We start from the raw sequence: 14,009 nt of genomic DNA, 5'->3' as shown, positions 1-14,009 counted from the left end.
TTTCATTCCAACCCTTTTAAAAGGAGTTATGGCACTTTGTTGAATAAACCTTTGTCTGCCTCATAAACTACTGGGCCGATTTCAATGAAAGTTTACAGATATTGTAATTACCCCCTGATGTTGTGCATCAGGCTAGTATTTTTTCCATTTTGATCCTTTTTAAGGAGTTATGGCCTTTTGTTAAAAATCTTTTCCTCAACTACAATAGGACAATTTTAGCAAAACTGGTTCATCTGGGCTAACACGATTTTGTATGTAAGTATGTTTCAGCATGGGGAGGGAGTACAGGAAGTATGTCAGTGACCAGTATACATGTACTTAAACAAGTGTACAGCTCAGTCAATAAAGAATTAATTACTGGTTGGAGACTATATGGATTCCTTTACAATGCTTTGCCATAGTAAGCCTTTAGCTTACAGTTCTGGTTTATATAGCAGCGGGGGTATTAGTTAGCCTTTGGCTAACAGTTCTAGTCGTGTGAGGGTGATATGGTGTCAGATGATGAGGTAATATTATCTTGTGAGGATGACATAGTAATGTTGAGGGTAAAATTATCATGTGAGGACAATGTACCTTTGTGGGCAATATGATCACATTTTTATTACCTTGAGGAGAGTATTTTGATCCCGTTCTGTTTGAGGTATAAAGTAGGTTGTATAATTTGTATTCACATAATCGGTGTCTATCTAGAACGGCTTAGTTGTCAGTTCCAAGTTGAACGTATATATAATAACGGTTAGTTTGACAGATTGGCTGGATAGTCCACACTACATTTCTAACATTTGTGTAAATAATCCATTTTAGTAATGAAGTAAATGCAAATCGTGCCACGCTTCCCCAAATGAACAGGATAAGGGTGTTCTGCTCAGTTAGGAAGACATTGGTTGAAACGTTTACGCCGCATAAAGGAAAGCACGCGATTACTATTTTACACTCCGCTTGGTTCTTAATAGAACACGTGATTAGCTTCTGGTCTGGCCATTGTATCATTTTATCGTGCGTCAAGTCCCCTAAATTTTGCATATTTACAGCATGAAGACGTGTTCATGTGTTAAACTTACCATAAACAACGAATACGTAATGATGGGTAAGAGGATGCAACCCGGACAACGGATGCGTTTTCTTTCGTTGGTACAGCTCGAAGATTTATTGTTGATGTTTGTCGCATACCCGTCCTGTATTTTCCTCATTGGAAAAGTATCACACTGCAGGTACACAATAACATCGTCTGATCACGGACTTAGATCATCTAATTCCGTGGTCTGATCAAATACTGAAAGTAAACCTTTCTTCTCTCATTGGATTTTATCGATCGGGAGCAAATATGATCACGGAGAAGAAATCGTGTCTCTGTTTAATTGGCAATACTTCCTTCTGCAACATTTCACGGAGGACTATCAACAACACCATACGTTTTTTTTACTGACAGTTGTAATACTAATACGCGTAACAAGACGAGCTTTGTGATTTAAGATAATAACGAATAACAATGTTGATAAAGCTGCATTTATTACACTGTTAGTTCAAGAATGTATTACAAAGCTAACGGTATAACAATGTGTAAGATAGTGTACTACAATGTTAGTCAGTATTAAATGCAATGTCTGTATAACACAATGCATTACTATGTACCAGAAAGCTTACTTTTAACTCAAGATCGAATAAATTATAGGGTAAAAAAGTACCAAAAATAAGACCAAATATTCTGGAAGTACTCGTGAACATCGACATCACCCGCTATTGAAATATATAGGTTAAACCCAGTAAACACGTGCCCTCAAAATGAGAACCGGGATAGCGACAAGGAAACCACAAAACACTAAGCCGGTGGACCACAGGGGCACGTTACAAATGTCTGAAATACACACATATGCTCTACTGATATGGGTCACAACAAACATAAACATATGTTTATGTGTGTTGGAACCCATATCAGTATAACCATATGTTTATGTGTGGTGTGACCCATATCAGTATCCACATATGTTTATGTGTGGTGTGACCCATATCAGTAGAGCATATGTGTGTATTTCAGACATTTGTAACGTGCCCCTGTGGGTGGACATAATAAAAAAAACCGACGCTGATATTCATATCGAACAAGGGAATACAATATTTTCCAATGAGATCATGATGACAGCCATACAATCTGTCCAGTCTTCATATCATCATCCCAGAGACGTATAAGTGTAACGTCACTGTACCCAAATCGGGACACCTTTTAGACAATATATAAATATCAATGTTCTTTATACCATACTATTAGTTCCAAAAATGTTTGTTCATTTTTCATAAAAAGATCCTATCCACTTTTCGGTTCTATTACAAATTGATATTTAGAGCGCGTGGTTTTATAAATATAACACGAAATACCAACAGGGTTATACGTACGCCAGAGACGTATATACTACATATGTCTCTGCGTACGCGTAGGCCCTTGAACCGGCATGACTGTAATATAACCTGAAAGGGACACTTCGGTATTTTGGGTAATATTTGGGGATAAACGATCAATGTCAGCAGAAAATAAGACATATTAAAAATATTTAAGAGTCAAACAGGGTTATTATCAAATGTCTTCTCAAACGAGCAGAAGTTTTGATAAAATTTTGAAAACGATATCCAAATAAATAGCCTCGAACGACACGGAAATCTAGAAAGTTTTGTTTTGGTCATTATTCTTACTTTTCAATTGTCCATGTAACGATAATCAGCAGCCAATAAAGCTGACATAAAATTAAATTGTCATGATGTATTATCAAATAAAAACCCTATACATAAAAGTACTCCTTTGCATTGAATGACTGTTTCTTGTGCCGTTTTCCCATAAGTGTCCCGTTTTGGGTTCTGTCCCGATTTGGGCAAGCGTGTGAATTTCGTGGGTGGAGGGAACAGGGGTGCTGCTGTAAAGAAAGAGTACGTTTACGGGCAGAATATTGAAATCCTCACGTTTATCTTTCAATTAGAAATAAGCCGCCCCAGTTGATAATAACGTATGCAGATAATTGTGGTAACATTCTGATGTACTATAGACAAGTTTGTTGTGACATTGGATTCAAGTTAATTCCGTTTTAAGACTTATTCATTTCACAACTTTAGATTTCAGATTACATACGTCTTGGCTGAGATTGATGTAAATTTGATGAAATTCATTAAAAAAGATTATCGAAAAGAAAAAAATAATCACAACTTTATCAACATCATTGACGAAACAAGATTTTATTATTAGTTCTTAACGGAAACAGGAAATAAGGCTTGAGCAAAAAAATCATGCTTGAGCATGAGAACGGTTTCATGAATACGGGCCCTGGGGTTGATGTTCCTAAGACGTGACAATTATATTTGTGTTCAATGCGACGTGGCGTCATGGCGTTATTTCTAATGTTTTGATTCTTGCATCACATGGAGATGTATTTCACAAGGTGTCACTTAAAAATTTGACGAGTGTATTCGCTACATATTACGGCAGTGTGGCAATTAAATATGCATGTTTCAGGTTCCCCGACCGACCATAGCAATTTTATCTCACTCAAATGCACGTAAGCGTCCCGTTGGAACGTGCCGAAAATCTTAGGCGTCTTTATGACACCTCTCTATTTCATAGGCAGGTATCAAACTCTTATCCGAGTCCCATATTTAAAAGACCTGAAAATATACTGAAAAATGAATACAATTGGTCTGAATAACTGTTTGGTACTTTTTGTAATTTCTTAAATGCTCCCCAACCTCAGAAAAAAGATAAATAAATAAACAAAATAAAAATAAACCCTTTCCAACCTACCCTATTTTTTCAGTCGTGTAACGGACAGCGTCCAAGTCTGTTACCTCAACTGGCTAGAGCGTCCGGCAAGAGTTTGGAGGTCACGGGTTCGAATACCTCTCTGGCCGTGCATTTTCCCTCTTTTGTGATAAGTTAATAAAATAAGTTTTTGTTGCACTCAGTATAACTAATGACCTTTGTATCGCAAATAATTGGATCTTGTTAGTAAGGTTGTGGTTGCAACCCTTAGAGTAACAATTGGCATATCATTAACCACCTTCCAACTATAGAAATTCTTTTCTCCCTGCGATGAAATGGGAGTATGGAGTGTTCCCCATCATGTCCTTCCGTTCGCCTGAATGATTCTGTCGTCTTTGCTTGGCTCTGTTGCTCTGCTATGTATTTTTAAAGTTATGAGACTTTTACAACGGATCACGAAATGCAATAGCGCTTGTGACGTCATCATTTTGACGTCACGTACGTACTGTACTTCAAGGTTCTAGATACAAGTCAATGTAGTGTAATTGTTGCAAACAATATGATACAATGTTGAATATATTACGATGTATTACTTTTTTTCGTAAAAGGTTTATGTTATACGAATACATTATGAATTGCTGCCTCCCAATCACATGTGTTGTCTGTCTGAACAGACGATTCGATTCGCAAAGCGACAAAATTCCCACATGTATTACGAAAATCAATAAAGCAGTGCGGGAAAGATTTTGATGCATGTAAACAAAATACTTTCACTTTTTTATGTTCACTGGTGCCTAAAATGCATGCTCGCCAATAACATTTCTTTAGCACGGAATTATATTGAAAAGCTGTGCTGTAAGCGTTTTCCTGTCTGCACCTCTAGCTGCAATATATGTACGTGTAAGAGCTCGTGTGGCCCTAATCGCACCTCTTGGCGCGCTCCCAGATGCAAAGCCACAGCACTATGTCCTGAACATACATCGTCTGCTCTTTACCCCAGCCCTCTCGATCGCTGTGTGTGCGCCATCATTTTGTGGAAGTAAGAAGTGTAGAGATCGGGTTTCTCCAAGCCTCGTTATTTTGGGAGCATCCACGCTCTGTACCGTTACTATGTAGCAACAATCATCATTGGAAATTTATATTTCGTTAACAAGAAAACTTCTAGGATCCTTAGAAGCAGACGACACACAATTTTGACAACGGAATTAGTTTGGACGACGACTTGTGTTTTTCCCCCAGGATTTTGGAATGGTGACATTTAACCGTCCCAGTCATGGGGAAAAGGAATAGTAAGCTGAAACAGGAGGAGGTAGTGGAACTGAGGAAGCGAACTTATTGTGAGTACATAAATATAACTTGACCTATTTTTTTATAACCCTCCTATGTTAGGCGCGTGTGACCTCCCCCGCATTGGCGCTGCCACATGTGTTTACACTGTCCAACACCACATATATATGTATTGATCGTTAAATGGCAGATATTCTTTACAGTCCAACTTTAGGCTAAAAACCAGGTAAAATGTATATTGCAGATTGTCTTAAACATAACTGGCCAGGGAAACTAAAAGCTGTCATAATTTCTGCATTTCGACTCGTTAGGTTCTGAAGAGTCCAGCAACAATTAACGTAACGTTACCTTGCCGTGCAAAACACATGTTTCATTTTCTTACCTCTCCACATTTACATTATGTATCTTTGCTAAGCCTGCTTTATCATTCCGTAATCTCTGAGTTTTATATCAATAATACAATTTCTGCTCTCACCAGATTCTGTGTCCTGTGGTGCAGGGTTTTGGGATAAGTGTATCTTTTAAACATTTTACGTTTTGAAAATATAAGGATATAACAATTTCTTATCAGTTGAAAGTTCCTGAAAATCTGCTGGGCTAGTTCTAATTGCAGGACAAATGCATTTTATCTATAACTATAAAATGACAATTAAAACTTACCTTTTGGGGAAAATACACATGTACTGTAGGTATCCACTGTACACACTACACAGGTATTTAGGTATTTACAGTACAAATATCTACTGTACACACTACAGGTAATTACTGTACACAGCTATCTACTGTACACAATATACAGGTATTTTACTGTACACATATATCTACTGTACACACTACACAGGTATTTAGGTATCTACTGTACACACTATACAGGTATTTCCTGTACACAGATATCTACTGTACACACTATACAGGTATTTTACTGTACACAGATATCTACTGTACACACTGTATAGATATCTACTGTACACAATACACAGTTATTTTCTGTACACAAATATCTACTGTACACACTACACTGGTATTTACTGTACACAATGCACAGGTATTTCCTGTACTCAGATATCTACTGTACACAATATACAGGTATTTCCTGTACACAGATATCTACTGTACAGAATACACAGGTATTTCCTGTACAGTACACAAATATCAACTGTACACACTACATTGGTATTTACTGTACACAATACACAGGTAATTCCTGTACTCAGATATCTACTGTACACAATACACAGGTATTTCCTGTACACAGCTATCTACTGTACACACTATACAGGTATTTCCTATACACAGATATCTACTGTACACACTATACACATATCTACTGTACACAATACACAGGTATTTACTGTACACAATACACAGGTATTTCCTGTACTTAGCTATCTACTGTACACACTACACTGGTATTTATTGTACACAATACACAGGTATTTCCGGTACTCGGATATCTACTGTACACAATACGCAGGTATTTCCAGTACACAGCTATCTACTGTACACACTACACTGGTATTTCCTGTACACAGATATCTACTGTACACACTATACAGATATCTACTGTACACACTACACTGGTATTTACTGTACACACTACACTGGTATTTCCTGTACACATCTATCTACTGTATACACTATACAGGTATTTCCTGTACACAGATATCTACTGTATACACTATACAGATATCTACTGTACATACTACACTGGTATTTACTGTACACAATACATAGGTATTTCCTGTACTCAGATATCTACTGTACACAATACACAGGTATTTCCTGTACACAGATATATACTGTACGCACTATACATATATCTACTGTACATACTACACTGGTATCTACTGTACACACTATACAAATATCTACTGTACACAATACACAGTTATTTTCTGTACACAAATATCTACTGTACACACTACACTGGTATTTACTGTACACAATACACAGGTAATTCCTGTACACATCTATCTACTGTACACACTATACAGGTATTTCCTGTACACAGATGTCTACTGTACACACTATACACATATCTACAGTAGACAATACACAGGTATTTCCTGTAATCAGATATCTACTGAACACACTACACTGATATTTACTGTACACAATATACAGGTATTTTCTGTACACAGCTATCTACTGTACACACTACACTGGTATTTACTGTACACAAATACACAGGTATTTCCTGTACTCAGATATCTACTGTACATCTGTATACAGTATACAGGTATATACAGTACGCTGGCTTTTACTGTACACATGTATCTACAGTATACATGTATCTACTATACACATGTATCTACAGTATACAGGTATTTACAGTATGCAGGTATCTACTGTACACAGGTATCTACAGTACACAGGTATCTACAGTACAAATGTATCTACAGTACAAAGGTATCTACAGGTTACATGTATTTACTGTACAAATGTATCTACAGGTAACATGTATTTACTGTTCAAATGTACATGTATATACAGGTAACATGTATTTAAAGTACACAGGCTTTTACTGTACAAATGTGTCTTCACATGTATCTTCTATACACATGTATCTACTGTACACATGTATCTTCTATACACATGTATCTACTGTACACATGTATCTTCTATACACATGTATCTACTGTACACATGTATCTTCTATACACATGTATCTACTGTACACATGTATCTTCTATACACATGTATCTACTGTACACATGTATCTTCTATACACATGTATCTACTGTACACATGTATCTTCTATACACATGTATCTACTGTACACATGTATCTTCTATACACATGTATCTACTGTACACATGTATCTACTATACACATGTATCTACTGTACACATGTATCTTCTATACACATGTATCTACTGTACACATGTATCTTCTATACACATGTATCTACTGTACACATGTATCTTCTATACACATGTATCTACTGTACACATGTATCTACTATACACATGTATCTACTGTACACAGGTATCTACAGTACAAATGTATCTACAGTACAAAGGTATCTACAGGTTACATGTATTTACTGTACAAATGTATCTACAGGTAACATGTATTTACTGTACAAATGTACATGTATATACAGGTAACATGTATTTACAGTACACAGGCTTTTACTGTACAAATGTGTCTTCACATGTATCTTCTATACACAGATATGTGTTTTGCGTTGTGTCCATTCATCCTTTCGTCCTTCCGCTATCTTGTCTGGGCTCTATCTCCTACACTACTTGTCACTGGAACTTCATACTTGGGGTATGGGTTCTAATTGGTGAGGCAGTGTGTTGTGTTTCAAAAAGTAGGTCACTCTGACCTACTTTTTGACCTTTGACCTACATCAAAGAAAACATTTGTCTGGGCTCTATCTCCTACACTACTAGTCACTTATACTTCATACTTAGTGTATGGATTGTCCTTGGTGAGGCGGTGTGTCATGATCAAAAGTATGTCACTCTGACCTACATTTTGACCTTTGACCTACATCAAAGATAAAGTTTGTCTGGGCTCTATCTCCTACACTACTAGTCACTGGAACTTCATACTTGGGGTATGGGTTCACCTTGGTGAGGCGGTGTGTCATGTATTATTATGACCTTTGACCTGCATCAAAGAAAACATTTGTCCAGGCTCTATCTCCTACACTTCTAGTCACTGGAATTTTATGCTTGGAGTATGGGTTCATCTTGTTGAGGCGGTGAGTCGTATATCAAAGTAGGTCACTGACACTATTCCTTATCGAATACGGTGGGTCTGTTAAACATTCATATATTCCTGCACAAATATATCATCTGTGCATTTCACATTCGGTGGGGGACTATAATTCGCCTAGTTGTCTTGTTTCAACTTATATTAATCACTCTTTGTGGCCCCGATGTTAGCAAGCGGGATATCTACTGTACACATATATCTCCTGTACACAGCTATCTACTGTACACAGGTATCTACTGTCACATGTATCTACTGTATACAGCTATCTACTGTACACAGGTATCTACTGTACACAGATATCTTCTGTACTAAGGTATCTACTGTATACAGATATCTTCTGTACACAGCTATCTACTGTACACAGGTATCTACTGTACACATGTATCTACTGTACACAAATATCTAATGTATACAGATTTGTACTGTACAGATATATCTACTGTACACAAGTTTCAATTTTACACAGATATCTATTGTACTTGGGTTTCAAATGTACACAGATATCTACTGTACTCGGGTATCAACTGTACATAGGTATCAACTGTACACATATATCTACTGTATACAGATATTTACTGTACAGAAATATCTAATGTACGCAGATATCTACTTACAGAGATATATACTATACTCATGTATCAACTGGATACAGATATCTACTGTATACAGATATCTACTGTACAGATATATCTAATATATGCAGATATATACTGTACAGAGATATCTACTGTACTCTGGTATCAACTGTACACAGATATCTTTTATACACAGATTTGTACTATACACAGGTATCTACTGTACACATATATCTACTGTTTACAAATATCTACTGTACACAGGTATCTACTGTACACATATATCTACTGTACCAATTAAGGTACATGTATCTAATGTACACAGATATCTCCTATACACAGACATCTTTTATACACAGATATGTACTATACACAGGTATCTACTGTATAGAGATAACTACTTTTCACAAATATCTGCTGTACACAGGTATCTGTAGGTAACTGTAATGGAATGGTGTTGGATAAGACAATGAGAAGAAATATACTGGTGTCCTGTTTTTAGGATACATGTGGCACAATCTAGAGAATAAAAACCTATTTAATTGGTTATCTATTATTAAAATTTAAAATTTGTATTTTGAAACCTGCATCAAATGTGGGAAAGATATATTCATTTAAACCTTCTAATTCTCCATGTAAAGAATATTATTTTGGTTTATATTATTGTTTAAGCATATAAAAATAGTTATAAAGTTGTAATAATGGTAAATTTGATGTTAAATGACCCTGAAAGAAATGATATAGACATCATATTACCATCAAATAGTCTATGATTGTATAATATTGACTCACACATGACTTAATATTGACCAATCAGAGGTTAGGAAATGCAGACCTTATCTTGTATTACTCTCTGTTGATAAACCATCATTCAGGACCCAGGCATCTCCTAGCACTAATGTACACAGGAGCGTGTCATCATCTAATTTAGCCTTACCGTGATTGTTGTAAAGTATTGATTTGCTAGGTCAATCAACAAAGTGACATAATGTTTATTAACAGCGATTATTTCAGCGGTAGTTCTAAATGTTGACACAGAACATATCTAGGCACTAATGACTCCTTCAGCCTATACAGCCAAATGTCTGTCTTTCCCAGCATCAACAGGACATATGTTAGCCTCCAGAGGCTCTACATGGTTGCACTCCCAGTCAATATACATAGTAAAGTCAATTTGATATTGTTATTAATGATAAATGTCAATGAGGATAAACTTACAAAGGCCTCAGTCAGATCGTGGAAAATCAATAAAAAAATCTTGAAGTTGATCATTAATTAAATATTGATTAATAGAATCTTCCCCTACCTTGAGGGTGTGGGATGATTGTTTTTCTCCCATCCTATTATTTCAGTCGTAACTCCACCGACAGTAGTGTAAACAAAAACACATTTGGGGTATGAACTTCGTCATTCACTTTTGATGACGTCACAATTACCGGTGACAAATTTTAATGATGACATGAGGCTATCTCCCCCCTAGGGGTTGACAAGCTGATCTTTCCCGGCTAAAACGGGAGACACACCTGTGAAGGGTGGGAGAAATGTATGTCTCCCCTTAATTAAGTTTGAAATTCCAATCTAGCCTGTTGAATTTGTAATTCCTTTATGTGTGGGCCAGTTGTAGTTCAAAATTATACCAGCTTTATAACGAGATGTTAGCTAAGATTGATTTGTTTCTTAAAGATATCTTCAGATATAACAACAAAGAAGAATAAGATTTAACATCTTTAGGTGAGCATTTTATGTCAGTCATTTTCTAGAACACAAGTTAGTAAAAATAATTACTCTGTACATTAAAAAAAGACCATTTGATGTGAAGAGTCAGTGTAACTCTTAATTGCTCCCACAGGGTTCACTAATGGTATTGAAATGCTCAATAAGCAATATTTATGAAAGGTTTCTCATGTAACTTTTAAATATTGTATGATGATTGTCTTGTGTTAAGTAAAAATAGCTTCACAAAATGTTCAAATGTCAAGGAAGCATACGTTTACAGTTTGATATCTCTTAGCTGCTCAAGAAACGGAATCACAAATTAAAATAAACTTTTGATGCAGCATATGAAATTAATTATAAAAGAGCAACATTTTGGGAAATATACATGTACATATATACAAAATATTGATGAAGATATTATGACTTTGCCGATGTGACAGAAAAAAACAAGGTTAAAAGCCTAACCATTGTTTTATTTGTACAGTTTTCATAAGTTAGCTAAGCTTGTGTCCAGTCCAACTGTGTTAGCAATACCGTACCATATCTTATCAATTACAATTAGCACGTTATTGTAGGAGGCGACTAAGTGTGGGACCCTAGTAGAATGGGGGGGTGTCTTTATTGTCTTCTGCTCATATCAAAGAAACCCAAATCGATCTGCTGTCTCAATTGCAACACTTGGGATGTGTTTCTATTCTTTTATCACTTTCTGATGTCCCCCTAGGCACCCATTGTCATCTGAACTTGACTGTTGTGTGTCCATTAAACCTCTACAAACAAAACCATTATTCCACTTGATGTACAGGAAATAGAAAAAAATATGCCTAAGCGTCATCATGAATGAAAAAAACATAACAAATGAAATTTGATTCTTAAAGACAACAACAGACTCCAAGGAAAGCCAAAACAAAACAATAATGGGAAACATCAGAAATTTCATTTTACATATCTCATTTAAAACAAATTTCAAGATAAAAACGAAAATTGAATTAAAATTTGCAGTATAGTTTGGTTTATCAGAGATCTTGGCATCATGTGTTTCAGCACCAGATGTTATTGGATGTGAAGATTACATGCCATTAAACACGGATAGAAACAACTGTAACATAAGCTATTCTTAATCTTCCAGGTAAATACATGCCATGGCGATGTTCAACATTTACTCGCTGGAAACTTTACAGGAGCATATGGGGGTTCTTAACAGTCTGGGTAATATCAAAAGTGGAGTGTACGTTTCAATAACTGCAATCTCCCGTTAAAACCTTTTAAGTGTGAAATAAAAAACTATAATGCTACACTGATACCCAAATCTTCACTTTCCAGATGTTAAAAATGAAACTTATCTTAATTACTTCTGGCCTTTCAACCTAAAATTCCCCTATGTACTTAAATTTCCTATTGATGTGAAGCCAACAATGGAATTATAATGGGCAGAGAAAAGCTTAAAACGATTTGTTCATGTTTAAAAAACAATAAAAATAAATTTGTGTCTTCTCGCTTTGGGTTCAAACACTGTCTGTGTTTATAACGTAGATTTAGTTCTCCCTTTGTCCTGTTCCTTGGATGACATTAGTCGTTTAACCTTAGGTTATGTTAACTAATTTAGTAATTACCTAGCATATTTGAAGATGCAATTGAACTCAACCCTTTTGATCAATTTTATTGAAATTTTAAAGCTCAACATCCAACAAAAATTAATGTTATTTTAAATTCTCTGGTAGGACTCATTTGAAAAAAATCTGGTAGTTTTAAATTTCGTCTGTGTGGATAACATGAATTTATGCAGTATTGAAATTGTAATTTTGACATTGTTCAGTCTGTATCCTGATGATGTAATTTATGTCTAAAACAGGGGTGTAGAGGTGAATTCCTAACACAATATACACGTGAGAACTTGCCATATACACGGACTGTATTACAAAAGTCATGCTAGGTTTTCAAATTGAATGATGGCTGTTCGTAACATTATACCCTATAGTTCAAAGATGAAAGTTTAAGTTTATTCACATAGATATATACTTTATATATTGATATTCCGTCTTTGCGTATTGCAGAGTTATCTTCTCTTGGGAGCAGGTATTGATTGTTACGTCACTTGTTTGTGAGAGAAACGTCATCAATTTTTGAGAAAACGACGTAATTTTCTCACACAGACCAATGACGCAACAATCAATACCTGCTCCCAAGAAAAGATAACTCTGCAATACGCAAAGACGGAATATATACTTTTAAGGCTTAGCTAATTTAAAGGTGAAGGTTTTAATGTGTTCACATAGATGTACTTTATATTTTAAGTGGTATGTACATTTACAGACTTTTAAAGCTAAGCTACCTATATACAATATATATTACATCATAAAAAAACCTTCTAGCAGCATCAGTAAGAAGGCTTTGTTTTTAAAAAAAAATGTGTGTGAAAATGATCTACTGGTGACATTTAAAAGATTAACAGTTATTTTCAGTTAGACATGTACATATACAGTATATATTTGAGTAAAATACTTGTAAGATATCTGTAGATGTGAAAATATCTTTCAATTAATGATTGTTAAGGGTTATCTGGATTAGCAATTAAAAATATGACCAGTACAAAGTTGTTCACACTACATTTAAATACAAAAGTAAAGAATTCTAGAACACTCACTCACTCACTGCTGAAGGAGGCATTTCTATGTGAAACATGACTGAAGAAGGGAAAGTGTTTGTGTTTTGGGCTCTGGAGATAGGGAAGTATTCTGAGACTCCAGGTGTAAAAGTGTTTTGGGGACTGGATTTCAACTTCTGTTTAAATTCGTAAACTATTTGCTACAAAAGTAAATATAATGGTCTGCCATGCACTGGTACAGAGCAATTCAAATAGTAATATTTACATTTGCATGGCATTGTCACTATATAGCCTCTTTGAAAGCTGTGTCGTTGATGGGACTTTAATTACCATGCCGCACGAGACATAATTACCATGC

General features: G+C 35.6%; 1 protein-coding gene across 1 annotated transcript in view; it reads left to right on the top strand.

The window, feature by feature from the left end:
• The first annotated feature begins 4,625 nt into the window (after positions 1 to 4,625).
• Positions 4,626 to 14,009, top strand: part of LOC110458212 (neuronal calcium sensor 1-like) — a 60,483-nt gene continuing 51,099 nt past the window's right edge. Inside the window, exon 1 of the mRNA XM_021509819.1 lies at positions 4,626 to 5,076. Within this exon, the coding sequence (XP_021365494.1) occupies positions 5,013 to 5,076 (64 nt within the window). The 5' untranslated portion in view covers positions 4,626 to 5,012. The remainder of the gene's footprint in view (positions 5,077 to 14,009) is intronic.

Source organism: Mizuhopecten yessoensis, unplaced genomic scaffold (genome assembly GCF_002113885.1).
Source record: "Mizuhopecten yessoensis strain PY_sf001 unplaced genomic scaffold, ASM211388v2 scaffold9501, whole genome shotgun sequence".
Taxonomy (NCBI): Eukaryota; Metazoa; Mollusca; class Bivalvia; order Pectinida; family Pectinidae; genus Mizuhopecten; species Mizuhopecten yessoensis.
The sequence above is the reverse complement of the archived record's forward strand: the minus strand, read 5'-3'. Positions and strand labels throughout refer to the sequence as shown.